Here is an 18,210-nt window from a genome sequence, read left to right on the forward strand (position 1 = left end):
ACCTTAAAAATGTAAAAACATTTAGTGCTTTGTACTTAATGATTAAATAATTAAAATAATATTATAAAAAATAAAATTATAGTTTTAAATCTCATCAAAACTATATGTTTGCTACTTATTTAGAAAAAAAAAATATACACAATTATTTTAATTTCTCATGTAGCTAATACAAAAAGAAAAAAAAATTAAAAGTAATTTTTTTGCTAGTAAAGTAAAATGTTTATTACATTAATTTTTTTAATATTAATTTTTTTCTAATTAGACCTAAAAATATAAAATAGGTTTTAAATAGACAGAACACTTGTTAACTACAAATTCAGGTTAAAAATGTCAAATATATCTCATTAATTTTTTTAAAATTATATTTTTATTTTATTTAATATTTTTTATTTGTAAGCCATTAAATTAAATTACTATTATGAGTAACAACTCAATATCGCTTAAACAAGGTTTTAAGTTTAAGTTTTTATATATAAAAAAAATATCTAATAATAAACTCATTTACTACCTCTAAACGTGCGATCTAAGTTAAATACAGATTAAATTGGATAGAAAAAAAAAAATAAAGTAATGTTAAAAATTTTTGATAGTTTGTACGAGGTAATAAGTTCAAAACCCCAATACTACCACTTCATTCCTTAACAATGTTAACAAATTCGTTATTTTAATTGCCTTTATTGCTTTAGCTACTAATTATGTTTACATTGTTAACCATCTTTGATACTAACCGAAAGCGGGCATTCGACCAAAACATATTTAAATGGTGAGCCCAATGGAAGCTAACGAAGGAATGAAAGCACAGAAGAGGTGTAAACGTAAATACGAAAAACAGAAAAATAATAAAAAAACTTCAAAAAAATTAATTTAATGAAAAACTAAATATTTTAACAGTTAATCTTTTAAATGTTATAAAAAAAAATAAATTAGTGACCACAAAAAATATATATTAAGAATTACATTAAAACATTAATAATATTATTGAAATAAGTTATTTTTCATTTTTTTTAATCAATAGTCAATTGATAATTATTCGCATTTATGTAAAAGATTTATATGAAAATGAAATTATTTTAGAACCTAGCTTAGGTCTCTGTTCTAAACACCCTATTCAATTATAGCATAAATATTTTTAATTTATATAAATCACTTAGTATAAACACTCAAATAGTGTGTTAAGATAACATTACTTTTTATATAAATTCAGAGCAAGCCCTTTACAAAATTAAAAGATAAAATAAATAAAATACTTTTCAAAGTTGAAATTAACATTTTATATTTTAAAAAGTAAATGACTTTTTTTATAAAAACCAAAAAACTTAAGTTAACGGACGAGATAAATTTTACTTGTTTTGACTTTTTTCCCTTCTTATGCAAGTTTATCTAAACCTAAAGACAAAATTCAGATTTTATTCAAAACTAAACGGTGCTTCCCTAAACGCATCTTAACCCATGTAGGCAAGGCACTGACAGGAGGGGAGACCACTATTTCTACCTTTCATGGAAAAGGCTTACAGGAGTTCGTGGATAGTTTGAACCTTAAGGTCCACCAGAAGTTAAAGGCTCTCTTTATTCTTCAGACCAATAAAAAATACAACATAAAGAGCCATGTGCATGGCACAGAAATAAAGTGAGAATAATTGTTCATGGGGCCTTGAAATTAGACCATATTTTCTCCTAGACCTGAAAGACATAAAGTTGCAATTTGGGCACCTGCAACTGGACCTATAGATGAGATTACAGATGTTACTAAAGGAAATCAATATAGGTTTTAATCTCTTCCAAATTTTAAATATGAGATGCTACAGTCGTGGCTTAAGACCCTTCTTTTTAGGAATCTCTAATGCATCATAGTGACCAAACCCATGGTAGAGAACTCTAACTGGGTTTTCCTTGCCGTATTCTTGGCCATATTCCGCAATTGGTATCAAGCCACCGGCATCCTGATCATACATGTATACAGTGATAGGCACCCTGCAGAATGGGCCTCGCCTCAACATTCAAATGTGTATAGTACAGTACAGAACTGCATTAAAGGAAGGTGAATTGACTTGTCTGAAAGGAAGAGTCACTTACTGCAAAACATGTGAAGCAATGAACAACTCGGGTTCACCTCCCCACACATGAGGCTTCCTTATTTGTGAAATATATGTATCAAAATCACCTTCTATGAACCTGAAGAGATGAGACAACCATATTCATTGATAAATAATCATTTATCATTTTCCATGATTATACATTAAACGAAGTGATGCATGGTTTATATACTTATACTACGATATTAGTAGAAGGACAAATAAATAAATAAATAAAAGTAATAAGAAGTGAGAAAGTAGCTGTAAGATAAGGAAAATAAAGAAAGAATGTGGTGGTATAATTATTTAAAAGAATTTTATGCTATTGTTTTAGATCTCTAATAACATCCGGAATTCCATATCTTCTTTTAATTCATCGGCGGTTGACACTTAACACTAATTAACAATGTGGAAACACACCATTCAGTCTCTTCCCTTCTTTTGATAAACTCATCAGCAACCTGACAAATAGAACAAACAAAAATCAGGAACACGGGCAGAGGTAGTCACCAGATGACTACAAACAGTTTGATTTGTGACTAACCATAAGAATAATTTGAAAAGCAACCAAAATAAAGTTAGCAACCACTTTGAATAGTAATTAATAATGTGCCTTCAATTCTTCCATTTTGTGTTTTACCATTACTTTGTTTCAAGGTTGCCAAGAGGAAGGGTGTATTCTAAACTTATTAGCATGATGCATAGTGATACAGAAAACATACTTTGGCCCTTAAATCATCTGCCAGCTCTCTCTGAATTCTTTCACTAGGAGGGGTTTTTCCAGACCTCAAACAGGCCCCATGAGCAACAGAACGGAACAAGCATCTTCCATCTCCTGGTATTCCTGCTCAGCATCTCAGCATGGTAAGGTTCATAAATAATGCAGTGATTGCATACAAATGCCTTCGTTTCTATCTACACCAATGTGCGTATTAATGCATAAGCAAACATGTGAATAGACTGTGCATGTGTATTTACAGGGTCTTAGCAGAATGTTCGGCTCACCAATTACAGAATAGTCAGTATAAACTTTCTTCCCATGAGAGAATTTAACATTACACTGATACTCGTTGGAGTCATCTTTTGGATTCTCATTTTCAGAATTTGCCTCAGCATGAGCAGGTTCAGAACTTAAATTACACACAAGTAATCCGAATAGCAAGCCAACAGATGCACACCCTCGTGGCCAACTTATTGGTCCCAAATTACACTTAACTTTGTAAAGCAATTTTTGTTTAGGTACCAAAAGCCTCAAATTCAAATTTTGGCATGCCAATGAAATTTCATGATACCTCTTTCGAGGTACTAGAGAACTAAAGAATCGAGTATTTCCCCTTTGCTTGGAGCAGCATGATCCAAGGAAACCTCCTTTGATTGTTTGGCCCATTGTAGTGGAAGAAGACAGTTTGGTGCAAATAGAGAGACCAACATGATTTATCTCTGACTTCCCAGAATACAAACCAGAAGAAAATGAAGTGGATATTCCTCGGGACCAAAGACCACAGTTGTTGCTGCTCATCAGCAGCTGACTACGACCTCTCAGGACAACAACATTTATAGAAGATTGACTGATAGGAACACAAACACTCATGTTTACATTGCCTGAATCAAAGCCAAGAATATTCATCAGAAACTATCCAAAATAAAATTCCTACAAATATACATATTGGCATTAACACAAATATTTTATGCCACTGGCTAGCTAAATTCTGAAGAGAACCAATTCACTGTATTTGGAAGTGAACTTGAAGATTAGTGTAAATTGCATAAATATTATTTGAAACTAGGATACAATATAGTTTTGAAAATACCAAAAATGTCAACTGTTTAAAAGTGTGGCTAGTAACATATTCATCTGATGCCGCCAGATCAACAGAACGAATGCTATAGTCCAACAGCAGTATTAGTTTAAATCACATCCAATGAAATAAAAATTTCAATTTCGATATGATTTCACAGCAATTAGTCTATTTGACCTCATTGAACGGTTACTAAGAAGTTCATGATTTTATTTACCACAAAAAGAAAGAAAAAGGATCTTACATTGTACTATGTTATTGGGTGTTATGGCATTAGGAACGTTGAGGTTTCAAAAGAAAATAAGGACCAATCTGGATATCTGGAATGCTCAAATGTTTAAAATTTAAGATGTTTCTGACACCATGAACAGAAGGGCATTGCTTGCCTAACCCCCATGATAGAGTTTCTAAATTAAAAGAAAAGAATAATTGATTAGATTCATTAGAAGTCTGAATTCCATTACCTCCCTCCCTAGTTATTTAGTTCATTCATGTCACACCACATTATATCATTTACTTACACTATCAGCAGCAACCATTAAAGAAATAACAGTATCCCGTGAAAAGCAAGACTATGGCTGCATTTAGGTAAACTGCTCAATCATGCACTCTTTCTATAAGCTCTTAATACATAAGAGTTTACATTTAAATTTGAACATGAAACTTATCACAACAAGCTAAAAAGAACAGCTTATTTTGATAAGCTACTCCAAGAAACTTATTAAAATAAACCAAAAAGAGCCAAGAAGAGTCACAAGTTATTCTCATAAGTATAAGTTCAAATAAATTCCATTGAACCTCTTACAAACACCTCCTCTAAGTATATGCCAATAAGTACTAAATCAGAAATGAAAACAGCAAACGTAATTCCCACCTTTGAATGCATCTTACAATGGTAATTTTGCCATCCTTTTGACAATGGATTTATCATTTATGCAATCTACACAATAAAGTTAAGAACCTGTTCAAACCCTGCGGTGTTTCTTTTCTCCTATTTATCAGTTGAGACTCTATATTATCTCATACTTACATGTTTCATTTACTTTAGAAATCTCTCATTGAACATATTGGAAAGCTCCCTTGAACAGGGCCTACTTAACAAATACGTACAAATTTAAACTAAAGATACAATCATCCAACTCTACTTTTACCAACAACGTTCCAAATGAAGCTAATTCATTCTGCGACAAAAAAGTAAATCATGCATCTTTACAAAAAGTGAAATTCTAATTATTCAAGCACCTTCCAAGTTGGTAAATAAAACCCTGAATTTAACATTTGAGAGTGTTGTCATGGAATTTATCAAATTTATCATGAACTCTTGATAAAAAAATTCACTAAATTTAACATTTTGTTTTTGCAGTTATTAACATGGAATTACACTAACGAAAATTCAACTAGCACCCAATTCAGTATTTTTTAATAGAATAAAATTGATCCCGTATCAGTTAGCATCATCAACAATCCAAACTACCACAATGACACCATTTTTTAAGACCGTGTTTAAAACATTTTATAATTCGCAATGATTTAACATAGCAAACATGGGGCGGGTAATACAACAACAACAACAATAATAATTCCCAATGACTCCTCTCCTGCTATAATTTATTTATAACAAATATAATATAGAAAGGTAAAAAAAAAAAAAAACCGAAGGAGAAATGAAAAGAGGTAAGGGGAACAAACCTGTGGAAGAGAGAGGAACGTGAAGAATGGGTAAATGAGGTTTGGGGCACTAAAGAATAGTGTTAAGAGAAAAGGTATGCTATACTCAGGAATTGAAGAAAAGAATAATAATATTTGGAATGTAAATGGGGAAAGCAAGAAAAGATCCGTAGGTAGATTCAAATAATGTTTCAGTTCAGAAACGTGAGTGCAAGTTCGAGTTCCTTCTGGATTATACGGGTCAAGGCAACTCAACTGGGTCGGATTTAACTGATTGAAAGTTGGTTCGGACTCTTCCATTGACGATTTTTCCAAAATCGAGACTTTTATACATAGCTATATATTCGTAGGTTTGAATCGTCTTATAAAAAAAATCGACTATAAAAATATGTAATAGCTTGGTTTAAGTCAATTTAGATATGATATTTAATTTCATTTTATTAAAAATGAATCAGATTAAATTGAATCATTTGGTTTTTTTATGTTTTTATTTAAAAGTAATTTATCTAATTAAAATTTATTTTATGAAAAATAAGACACAAGAATAAATTTAAATTAATATATATATATATATATATTAAAATAATAAGATATAATTTAAAAAATAAAATTATCTAAAAAACAATATATTGTAATTTTATAAATATATACGGTGAAATATGAATTTTATATATAAAACTTTGTATGTTAAGAAGGCAAAAAGGATGGCATTACGAAAATACGTCTCTTTGTATGCATCATTAGCAACTAGTGTTGCCATTTGTTAACAAAAGAACAAACCTTATGGTACAGGGAGCTTTTATGAACAGTAATATAATTTTAAACGAGGAATAATTTAGAATATGATTCATTTAGTGGAAAGATTTAGAGAAAAGTGAACTAAAGTAGAAGAGAAATGAGAAATAATGAAGGAAAATTTAGATTATGAATAATTTAGTGGCAAGATTTTAAAAAAAATGAAGTGAAATAGAAGTAAAATAAGAAAAATAAGTTTAAAGAAGGAATCAAAAGAGTAATTAAAGATGGTTGTGAAACTTTATTTTCGGAAGAAAATTTGAGTTAGAGATAAACAAATGGTGCAATAAATTATGAATTTTAGAATTAAATTGGAAGAGGAATTTATATTTTTAAAAATATATATTTATAAAATTGTTAAATAAAGTCATATAAGATCAATTAGAGAATAAAAGATATATAATAAAGATTGTTGTTAGAATTAAATGTAAATAAAGTCTTATAGTAAAAAATTGTTTAAAGACGAGTATTCTAATCAAATGTGCATAAAGTAGTGTATTTTTTATATTATTTTTATATCTAAATAAGAATCTATTGTTATAAATAAGGCTTAATTATATTTTTAGTCTATATAAATATGGGACATTTTGCGATAAGTTATTATAAATTTTTTTATTAAAATTTAGTTTCTGAAATATTAAGAAATTTAGATTTAGTTTTTACCGTTAATTTTTTTTTATTAAATACTGAACTAACATACATAAAGCCAATTCAGCACTGCCATGTTATTAAAAAAATTTTATTAATTAAAAGTAATATTTGCAAATAAATTTCTAAATATGTTTTACATAAATTGTACATAAATCTGTCTTTTTTCTCTTTCCCTTTCTGTTGTCTCACCCCTCCCTCTCTCCACACCTCTATTCCTATTGCCAACTTTTCTCATTCTTCTTCCTCACATTTCTATTCTCATTACTCTTTTTCTTAGATCACAATTCCTCCTCCTCCTCACACCTCTATTCCCACCTCCTCTTCTTAACCACAACCCTTCCCCCTCCCCACACCCCTTTCCCTAAATCACAACCCTTCTCCCTCCCATAAATCATTACCCTACTCTACTATCACACTCTTACCATACCACTCCATCTAACTCCAACTTCAATTCTCACCCTTACACAATATTTATTATAAATATATTGCACCTTTATGTTCATTAAGATTGAATTGGATTTAGCATAGTTTTTATATGTATGCAAATTTAAGATCATATGCACATATGAAAAAAATGTAAGTTTTTTTTTATCTAAAGATGGGATTGCGATGTGGAGAGGGGTTGGATAACGAAAAGAGCGTGAAACTTGAAGTTAGGATTAAAATGTGAAAAAGGGTTAGGGTTGGATAACAGGATGAGTGTGAGTAGCAAGAGAGGTGTGAAACTTGAAGTTATAGTGAGTAGTGGAGAGGGAGATGAGATTAGGATGGGGAAGGGTTGGGGTTAGGTAGCTGGAGAGGTGTGGAAGTTAAAGATGGGAGTAATAGTGGAGAGAGAGATGGGAGGGGTGCGAAAGTTGGAATTGAAATTACAATGTGAAAAGGAGTTGAGATTAACTAAGGGGAAGGGTGTATGAATTAAAGTTGTGGTTGAGATTAGGATGTGGAAAGGGGTTGGAGTTGAGTAATGTGAGGGGTGTGGATAGTATAAAAGGAGATGGAAGGGTGCCAGGTGGGGGTAGGAGAAGAATGAGAGTGAAGAATAGGTGCTGGAAAGAGGTGGGGTGAGGTAGGAAAAAGGGGTGAAAGTTAAGGTTAGAGTTGAAGTGAAGAAGTTGGAGGTTGAGGGTGGGGTTGAAGGTTGGAAGTGAAGAGAGATGGGGCGCCAACAGCTACTAACGAGGGAGGGAGTTGGGGATGAAGAGAATTTTTTTTTTTTTGTAAATATGTAAAATATGTTCAAGGATTTGTTTATAAATATTTATTTTAAATAATAAAATAAATAATGTGGTAAGTCATGTGGTGACAGTATTAAGCTGATTTTCTATCGGCTAGCTTAATATTTAACAAAAAAGAGTTAACAAAAGAGACTAAATTCTAACAAAAAAAATTATAAAGATTTATTGCAAAATATTCAATATTTATAAAGACTAAAAATATACTTAAACCAATAAATAATTTGAAATATCTTTAATATTTTTGGAGAGATAATAAATTATATTTTTTTATATCACTTGATTTAATAACTTGAGTTTCAAGTAAAGAATAAAGATGAATGAGTTATATCATTCTTAGTGAATAAAGTATAAATTTTATTATATTTTTAAAATTATCTATATAAATTTGAGTAAGTGTCTCTAAACATTAATTTGAATAAATTTAATTTTATAAAATATATTTATAGTTAAAAAAATTTCTCTTAAAAGTAAGTTTGTAAGTAAAAATTTTATATAATTTTTTTAACTCAATACAGATATTATAATTTATCATATTGACTTAAAAGCAAAATTGTTATAAAATTGACAAACATAATGACACCAATTTTAGTTGACGTTTAATATATTAAAATGAAATTTTAAAACTTTTAACATCCATCCAAGTATACATCAAGTAAATATTGATGCTAATATTTCATTGTAGAAACCTAATTCAATTTCTTAGTGGTGGTCTCCTCATACTGGCGTATAGATCATGTTTTGTTTCGGTCCTTCTAGGCAAGGATAATGTGGCTGTGTCCTAAGGTAGATATCATTGTTGGTCTTTGAAACTAACTACGCAGTATGATTATGTTGGTGTAAAGTAATAAGACAGGTGGTAATGTAATATAATTCTTTGTCTGATTATGTAGTTTTTGGGTGGAACATTTTTCTAGGGTATGTTCTTTTCTGTAGACCTGTGAATTAATGTTCTTGTAAAAGAACAACCCCTTTTCACTTCATTTTATAAATAAAAGTATATATGTGCATACAAATTTAATTTGAATAAAACTGAATCAATTTTAAAATTAAATTTGAAATTTAATCTAATTCAATAGGACTTTTTTAAAATTTTCAATCTATTTGATTTTTGACTTTTTTTAAAACAGTTCTTTTATTTAAGATGACGTTAAAATGTGAGTATTAAGACACGACGAAATAGCAATTTATTAGTATAAATATCATTAGAAAAATTGATAAAAATTTAAGATTTATAATATTTGATGTGACATTTACTTTTTCATTGAATGAAGTGTCATTTATTTAATTGGCGAAACAGTAAATTACATGAGATAATTAAAATATGAATTAGATTAATCTCAGTTATGAATCTTAAAACAAGCACCGGACAGGCACTAATGAAGTTAACCGTAATGATTCATGCTGGGGAACTCGCATATAGTATTTTATCAACACTGCTTTGAATTTCGAATAGTTTCTGTTCCCAACGGCCACAAAACCCTACTTTGCTCCTTTTCTTCTCTTCTCTGTAAATAAATGGGTTGGAATCTCCTCTTTTGGCTCGCGATTTGTTTCCCTACCAACATTGCTCTTCTCGCTTTAACCTTCTACCAGGTCTTCTACCTTTCATCCTTCTTTTTGATGTGATGTGATCTTTTTAGCTTAAATAAATCTATTATTATTATTATTATTATTATTATTATTATTAATTTTGTTGTTTAAGGTTTTGATCCTATCTGATTTGGAAGCTGATTATATCAACCCATTCGATGCTTCGTCCCGGATTAACTACTTCGTTCTTCCTGAGTTCATTGGACAAGGAGCGTTGTGTGCTCTCTGCCTCTTCACTGGTCACTGGTTCATGTTTTTGCTCACAGTTCCTGTTACTTGCTATCATGTCATGCTGTAAGTGAACTTGTTCTTGTTGCTCTTTTTTTTTTTTTAATCTGATGAAAGTGAACAATGTGTTGTTGGCATGACATTGTGTTTATTGCTTTGTTTAGATGTGATGTTTTCTGTTGCTGATGCCGAATGTGTGATAATTTTTAAGGAATTAATCTGAACTGAAAACCAAACACTTTTCAGGGGAACTTTTATATTTAGATTTTATTTTATTTTTCCTATGTAGATGCCTGCACGGATCTGCTTTGGTTGGGGAATCAAGAGGGTGAAGTTATTACTTGTGTGATGTGATTGTGATAATAGTTGTGCATTGGTCTGACTTTTGTGTAAGTGGAAATATTGGTTTCCTCTGGCCGTGGCTGGCACTCTGCATTTATTGTTTTATTGATAGGCCAAACAAACCATCATTGAAACATTTGTAAAAAGTAGATCTCTCATCTCTCTTTGATATTTGATTTGTAACCAAAACTTTTCCTTCTTCATCCTAGATACATATTACTTTATCCAAATATCTTGATTTCCTTTGCTTATTTTTATCCAAAAATTTTTCCATGGAGTATGTGCATTAGAAGTTTGGTGAAAGATCCTTTTGGAGAAGAGATACTGGATGACATAAATTGAGAGATATTCCTTTCCATCATCAATCTTGAAAATCTGAATTGTAGTTTGGAAGACATTAAGCACAGATAATGAAAATTTTGAAAAATTTGGAAAGCTTCTAATTTATCAACGATAAAGAATACCCCACAAGACCTTGAATGGTCATTAAAAACGGTGATGAACCATTTTTTTTCCTGTCAATGATGGAATTCATGTCAGTTCCCAAGTAATACCATGTACGGAATGAAGTGGTTTAGGTTTATTATATGGCATAGAATGAATTTCTTGTCTGTTTTGCAAGGATGCAATTCTCACATGAAAATAATATTGTTTTTATTACAAAAAGATGAGGCTACACTTAAGTGGGGAAAGCTAGGGTGACTTAGACAATAGTGCCCTATGAGTACCTTAGAATCTGTTTTGATAGAAAAAACTGAAACAGCATAGGCTGGGGATCTAATCCTAGAAGGAGGACTACAGCCAGTAATATAGTAGAAACCTTCCCTCTCTTCAGTGCTGTCACTTGTCCTCCCCAAAAAAAGGTCCTGGGAAACACAATGAGTTGACAATATTGTTAAACTACAATTCATTTCCTTGACCAGTCTATGTCTAGGGGATAGATCATGTTTTTATTTTGGTACATTTAATGCAGACTGAAGGGGGAAAAATAAATTTTATGGATCTTTATTCTTATCCCTCGGCTAAAATGATCCTTCATCTGCCACTAAGACCAAAATGTTCGAATCTATCATTGACTAGTGATTAAAAATTTCAAGACTTGAGCACTGGTCATGCAATCTCTAGTGCCTGAATCAATAATCCACTGCACTTCATGAGACTTGATTTGTTGGAGAATATTCTGTTCTACTTGTTTTAGCCTAGGAGGCAATAGTATTTCCTTTTAAAATCTGAAACAGTGTTAGGTGCTGATGCTTTGTCTTGCTGGAAAAGTTGCTGTGAAAAATTTACTAAATTAGCAAATAGGCTCACTCTGAAATTTTACTTCATCAGTGTCTGCTAGGTATGGCAATTCAATCCTTTTATTCATTAACCATTCAATCTGTCCATTCATAAATCCAACCAACCCATCCAATTATAAAAATAAAACTCAATGGATGAGTTAGATTGATCACCATTTATTATTGGATGGATGATGAACCATCCAAAGTCTGTTAGTTAAATATAGGTTTTTAAAAGATGGGTCCTAGCAGATATTTCATGATGACAAGTTAGATGGAATTCTTTAAAGTTTAAACTCTTTTGTTTAGCCTTATGAGGTTTATTGTTTATTTTTTGACATTATAGTTTACTACTTTACATTATTGAGCTATTATTTTGTTAACTGTACTAGTTGTGTTGTGTTAATGAAATGAACTTGTGTTGCATTAGTTTGTTAACTTTGTTTGTTGGTTTTATAAAATAAAGTGAATCTTCGATCCATGCAACTTAAGAGGGACAGTTCTATGTTTAAAAATTTTCCAACTTTCATATTTAAATTAATGATGAATTATTTTGGGATGATATACATATTGGATAAGAAATTTCGATGACAATACCTTGATATGTTTAACTAGTTTGTGTTGTACAGTTGTACTTATATTGTTTTGTACTTCCATTTAGAACTTATAAACTCATTTTATGTTCTTTTGTCATGATTATGTCATTTCAATGATTTAGGTATGTGAAAAGAGAGCATCTTATTGATGTTACTGAAGTGTTTAGGGTACTTAATGCTGAGAAGAAATTTCGGATAGCCAAACTTGCTTTGTACTTAGTGGTTCTCATTGTCACCATCTTCAGGTTTGTCACACCCTTAAAATAGCATATGCTTAATGCGTATCTACGATGCTTTGGTGTCACAGTCTTACTGCTTACATTGTGTCTATTTCTTTTTCTAATTAAGGCCTTTAATTAGGATTCTTGCTGCAGGAAGAAAAATATTCTGCACTTTCAAGTTTGAATCAAGAATTAGATATTTGGGCAAATCTTCTAGGGAATTTTCTAATCCTCCTTCCTGAAACATATAATCTACACTGTTCTTTATTATATTAATATTTATTTTAACTAGGCAATCAACCAATTTAGCTGCCATGGCTTCAGAAACTCTTAGAACCCTGTAATTAAAATTTCTTGACTAGTCCCTATCCTACTATTTTTTTCCTTCCTAATTCTTTTGGTCTCCAATATTATTAAGTTGTGAAATTGCATTTGGGTTTTTGTCATTCTCATATGCATACACATGAGAATGCTGGTGTGTCTCTGTCTACATGCACCATATAAATCGTCAAAATATTTTGTCATCTTTCATGCATTATAGTAATTGTCTCATTTTTTTTTTAATTTCATTGTCTCATTTTTTTGTTCATTGACATAATTCCACTTTTAGTTTTTATGTTTTGGAGAATATCTTATCCTCCCCTGTTTGTACCTGCCTCTTTTCTGCCAAATAAAATGGCTCCCAATCCAAAAAGCAGCATTCCACTTCATTTGTATTGTTGTATATTTGATATTCTCAATGAAGAATCAACCAATCTCCATTGTTAACTAATTTCAAGCATTATACAAATCAAGAAACAGAATATGGGGGAATTTAGAGAGAGAGAGAGATGAAGATGCAAAAGTAGAAGAGAGAGAAAGAGAGAATATTGCTCGGCATGGGAATTCCAGCTGTACATCTTCCCTCAGTGTTTCAACCCTCTTGAGTATTTCTGCTTCCTAGTCTAACTGGTCACCCTCTGCTTGCATTGTCATGTGCAAGCTCATAGGAACCAAAGTGTTTTTCCTTTATTCATTTGGCATTTTATTAGGTCTTAAAATCTTATTAAAAATCAAGTGAGTCAAATAATGCCTTGTTCTCCTATCTATTTTCAAACTTCAATAGGAATACTATAAGAACTAATAGATTTACCATTATCTATCCTTTTAGAGGCTTCTTTTACTTTTTAAAATTCTGTGATTGTTTGCCAAGTTTTATTTGTTTACTTGGGTTCCTAATCCTTTTGTATGATTGGTCAATTCTTGCCCATCATTAAAAAATTTATAAATGTAGATCTCTTATCTCTCTTTGAAATCTTGATTTGTAAATAAAATTTTTATTTCTCTATCCTTGATATATCTTATTTTATCCAAATCTCTTGATTTTCTTTGCCTATTTTTGGCAAAATTATATATCTTTTATTTTTCGTCATTTGTTCCAAAATCTCAATAAAATTCTTAAAAGGCCTGGAATTGTGCCTCCCTCATAGCTTTCTTTGTCTCATTTCTAATGTTTTGTTATTATCCAAATTTTTGCATTATTGCATGTGTAAAACGTTAACATACTTTCTTTAGTCTTTATCTTTTTCATGCTTGTTTTCAATTCACCACTAAGATTTTATCTCCCAAACCAAAACTTTGGATTCACTTAATATTGCTTTAGACTTTGTTTGAGAGTTTGGAAGAAGAGAGAAGAAATGATTTTGAAGGGTACGAGAAGGAAAGGAGGGGAGGAGGAAGGATGGTTTGTACAAAATCTTCCAAATTGGGAGAACTTAAGAACATGAAATTAGGAGGTTTTTAAAGGGTTTATAAAACCTCCCCTCTCATCTAAAAACTCCCAAACAAGGATTATAATCACACAAAAGCCTGTCTCTTCCCTCCCTTGTCCCTAAAATACTAACTACTAAATAAAGCCTTAATAACCCTCCTAACCTTCTTAAATATCTCATCTCAAATGTTTTTAGCATTACTTTATGCTTCTCAATTAGCTTCTTCCAATAACTTGTTAAAAGTCAATCATATATATGTCACCTTTGAGTTGTCACTACTTGATTTTAGGATCTACAACTTGTTGGGTTCTTTGTTTACATCTCTTGAAATGAACAACAAAGGCCAATACCCTATGTTTTGTAATGAGGCTGTCTGCTAGAATTACCTTACAATTCTTTTAAACTCTTTTATTGGTGGTTAGACGTTCTTGTTGCTTTTTAAAGCAAGTTTTCACAATCTTGAAATCATATTTTTATTACGAAATCAATAATAACTTGTCTTTCCTTATTTAGCTGTCCAAAACCAAAACCAATGTAAATTTCTATAAGATACATATGAAAATCTTTTCTTGGGTAATGTTTTGAGCCAACCCCTCCAAATCTTTTGAAAGCTTTTCCTTCAAAAAAGCTTACCAACCCACTTGTGAGGATGGAAATTGATGATATTGAGAGTCTCTCATGCAACCATTAAATCAAATGATTAGAACCTGTTCCCAATCTTGTTCTTTTTTCTAACTTTTCTTGTGTACCACTGCTTACATTCTGAAGTGTCTAGCTCCTTAGTTTTTTTTTCCAACTCATTTAATTTTTTGAAGGTAAATGATGTTAATCCTTGTTCGAATCATGGTCTCTACCACTTTTAAAGACTTATTTATGGAAGTACCAATATTTAAAGTATTAAATCTAGCACTCTAACTTCTTTATCTATGTTCATTTAGATAAATGTGTAAATCCTTGCTTATTTAACACTACATTTGGATGCTGATGTAGTGACTCTAGCTCATTTAACATTGTTTTCAAGTCATATAGTCTATGTTACTTTCCGGTAAAAACTGAATACAACCCTTCTCCTTTACCTGAGTTTGAGATTGACTATGAGACCATAGGCTGAGTTGTGTGAGGTCTATGCATAATAAACAATAAAAAACCGCATGGCATTCCATTTTGAGGGCTTCAACTTGTTATAGGTTGCATAAAAGAACATTTTCTGCTTTAGCTAATTGAATCACAACATGCTACATTTTGCCTATGGAGTAATTCAATTTGTTTCCTTGGTAAAAAGTAACTAAAAGAATCAAAGCATAATCCTATTCCTATTAGCCTTTTGTTCGGGGACTTAAATGTCTCCTTGAGAAGAGATAATATCTTTTCACCGTCCCATTCATTAAAATCTGTCATTTCATATCCTAATTATAGTCTTTGTAATTTCATCAGTCTAGATTACATGACTTGTCTCTGTTAGTCGTTAAAATCTTGAGTACTAGAGCATATTAGTGTGTGCCAAATTTACCTTTATTACGAGGTTAATGAAACCCTTTAGCATGGTGTGCTGTGAATTTCTAAATTATATTCCTTATACCAACTTCTTCCCTTAACAAACTGCTTGGTTGCTCTCTCGTGATCATATTATCCAGACTGTATAGGCTGCAGAGCCTGCAATTGACTATTTGATCGACACAATTTGGGGCTCTTGTGGGTCTCTAAAATCATGTATTTATGTTTTAAACTGAAAACCTTGATTCCCTTGAGTCTGCTCAGTTGTTAGAGCTGTGGAACATGTAATGAGTGTTCCCGTCCCACAATGCAATCTGCTTCATGTTCCATCTTCTTTCCCTCTCTCCCTCCTCATGGGGCTACCTGTGCACTTTCCCCAGGTCCTACCTTTACCCTAGCTCTTCCTTGGTTAAGAAATAAAGAGAACTTTGAATTTTCTTTGACTGGATATTAAGCACATGATAACTTTGCATTAATTTGGTCTCCTAATTCCCAAATGTATTTTTGGTTATTAGCATGCTACTAAGATAGTGCGAAGGCAAGTTAGCATTTTGTAATAATGGAAACGAGATATGTGAGTTTCTGTGTGTATCTTGTTGCTACTATCTTCTTATTTCCTAAATTTTAGTATTATCCTTTTCCTTACCATAGGAATGAGAATTTTCTGTATCTAGTATATATGTCAATGTGCGTGCTTCGTAAATCACTAGTTGACTTTGGGTGGGAGTTTGTGAGGGGGCTAAGGTCGCAGATGAAACATGAAAAACATTTTTCCTATAAACCATTTCAGATGATGTTGTGCCAAAGAAACTTAAGCATGTTTTCACTTGCCTTCTTGACCTATAAATTTGAATATTTTTCCTTCTTTTTTTTCTCTTATGGTGCTTTTTAAAAATATCCTTGGAAAAATGAAATGAACTGTTTCCATCTGGTATCTAAAATGTTCTACAATTATTCTTGCAAGCTTCATTCTTCATGGCTGGATATTTTTAGCTCCCTCAGGGAACCTGAAGGTCAATTTTTCTCCCAATTTTCTATTTGCAGGCTTACATTAATCGCTGTCTACTATTTAGGAATTGAAGACGATGATGACTTGGGAAACCTTTGGTGGTAACCTACATGGGCAGCATGGCAAACAATGTGTAAGTTGCAATCCCCGTTTTTTGGGTTGTTGGGAGGGGTCCCCTTTTTGGTGGGAATTTGTGACTTGATCTGTACCTCAACTAAGAATTCAGGTGCTCACAGAAATAGAACTGTTAGTCATTAATTTGAATGAAAGATTCCAATATCATGGATCCCCATTGTTTGATACAAGTCTTTTTCACTTCAAAAAGATTGCCCTTCCTTCGGATTTCATGGTTAACAAAAGTGTTGAGAGATTATTTGAACGGTACATTTTGTTTGGGTGTTTAGTTTTTTGGTCAAGTTTGGGTGTTCAAAGCATGCATGCCAAGGTGAGAATATTTCCCAAGATATGTGTAGATTTAGTGTTTTTTCGGTCCAGTGAATATAAAAAGGCTCAAAGAGCCCACTTATAGCAATAGTTATGGCCTTGCATGTTATTTAAAAGGTTTAGTGGGTTTTTTCTTTTTCTTTCTACATTGTTTATTCACACCTTTGAAGTAATGTAAAGATTAAAAGGGAAAAGGCGAAGTCATGTTCACAAATGTGTCGCATTTACACTAAAATTCAGTGTAGATTAAAATTAAAAGTTAGCATTTAATGAATCGGGGTCGATAGTGTTTTTTTGAAGTGTAGCGTCATACCGTATGCTTGGGGTTCGTTACAGTTCTCGTTTTTTAAGGTTCTCATTTTTCATGGTATGCCTTGGAGCTTGATGTATTGTAGGATTTGAACTTGCCAATTCTTCTTATTACTACGCCTCTACTGAGTTATCACAAGGGAAATCATGTTATGACTCATGATACTCAACATTGTTTAGTTTGTGAATTGTATCTTTTTTCCGAAAACACATTCGTATGTTTATTATGATAAATTATGGAAAATGAAAAATGTATTAAAATTTTACATCAATTGCCATGCATATAAAAAAATAATTTGAAGTTAGCATAGTGGTTTAAGATTCTATTGCATTCACGTGTCAATCTATTTAGCAGGATCTGTGTTTCAATCCTTGTGCAAGTTCTATCAGATTAGGGTCAGTCATGAACTGCGAATGAACTGTGGTTCTTGGACTCTAAAATTTACCGAAAAATGACTTTCAAACCAATTAACAATGCAAGATTTATTTGAATGCACGTTATTTTCGAAGAACTTTACAGCTGATATTCTGTAAAGAAAATGTCAAAAATTACCTCTTACTAAACCCATTTTTTGCATCCTCCAGAGATAAACGAATGGAATCGTGATAAAGGAGAAACCTGACTATGGCTGTGGAAAATAAATTATGTTCAAAAGGAATATGATTTTATTGGCCCCTAAACATACAATTGCAGTGGTCCATGAAAATGACAATGCCATTTAG

At 31.6% G+C, this 18,210-nt stretch overlaps 2 protein-coding genes across 4 annotated transcripts; one reads left to right on the plus strand and one right to left on the minus strand.

The window, feature by feature from the left end:
- Positions 1-1,476: 1,476 nt before the first annotated feature.
- LOC113872600 (OTU domain-containing protein At3g57810-like) lies at positions 1,477-5,767 on the minus strand. 3 transcript variants are annotated; one of them, XM_027510288.1, is made up of 8 exons: positions 5,561-5,767; positions 4,746-4,811; positions 4,116-4,278; positions 3,078-3,674; positions 2,795-2,916; positions 2,493-2,533; positions 2,074-2,172; positions 1,477-1,971 (listed from the first exon to the last, which is right to left on the minus strand). In XM_027510288.1, the coding sequence occupies exons 4-8, from the start codon at positions 3,661-3,663 to the stop codon at positions 1,800-1,802; spliced, it is 1,020 nt and encodes a 339-aa protein (XP_027366089.1). In that variant the 5' UTR covers positions 3,664-3,674; positions 4,116-4,278; positions 4,746-4,811; positions 5,561-5,767; the 3' UTR covers positions 1,477-1,799. The 3 variants fall into 3 exon arrangements, with proteins under 3 accessions (XP_027366089.1, XP_027366088.1, XP_027366090.1); XM_027510287.1 differs by lacking the exon at positions 4,116-4,278; XM_027510289.1 differs by lacking the exons at positions 4,116-4,278; positions 4,746-4,811.
- A 3,860-nt stretch (positions 5,768-9,627) lies between these two features.
- Positions 9,628-17,032, plus strand: LOC113873285 (protein cornichon homolog 1-like). The gene is made up of 4 exons (XM_027511336.1): positions 9,628-9,816; positions 9,926-10,107; positions 12,382-12,504; positions 16,770-17,032. The coding sequence occupies exons 1-4, from the start codon at positions 9,739-9,741 to the stop codon at positions 16,837-16,839; spliced, it is 453 nt and encodes a 150-aa protein (XP_027367137.1). The 5' UTR covers positions 9,628-9,738; the 3' UTR covers positions 16,840-17,032.
- Positions 17,033-18,210: the final 1,178 nt, after the last annotated feature.

This window comes from Abrus precatorius, unplaced genomic scaffold, assembly GCF_003935025.1.
Source record: "Abrus precatorius isolate BTA unplaced genomic scaffold, Abrus_2018 Scaffold7, whole genome shotgun sequence".
NCBI lineage: Eukaryota > Viridiplantae > Streptophyta > Magnoliopsida > Fabales > Fabaceae > Abrus > Abrus precatorius.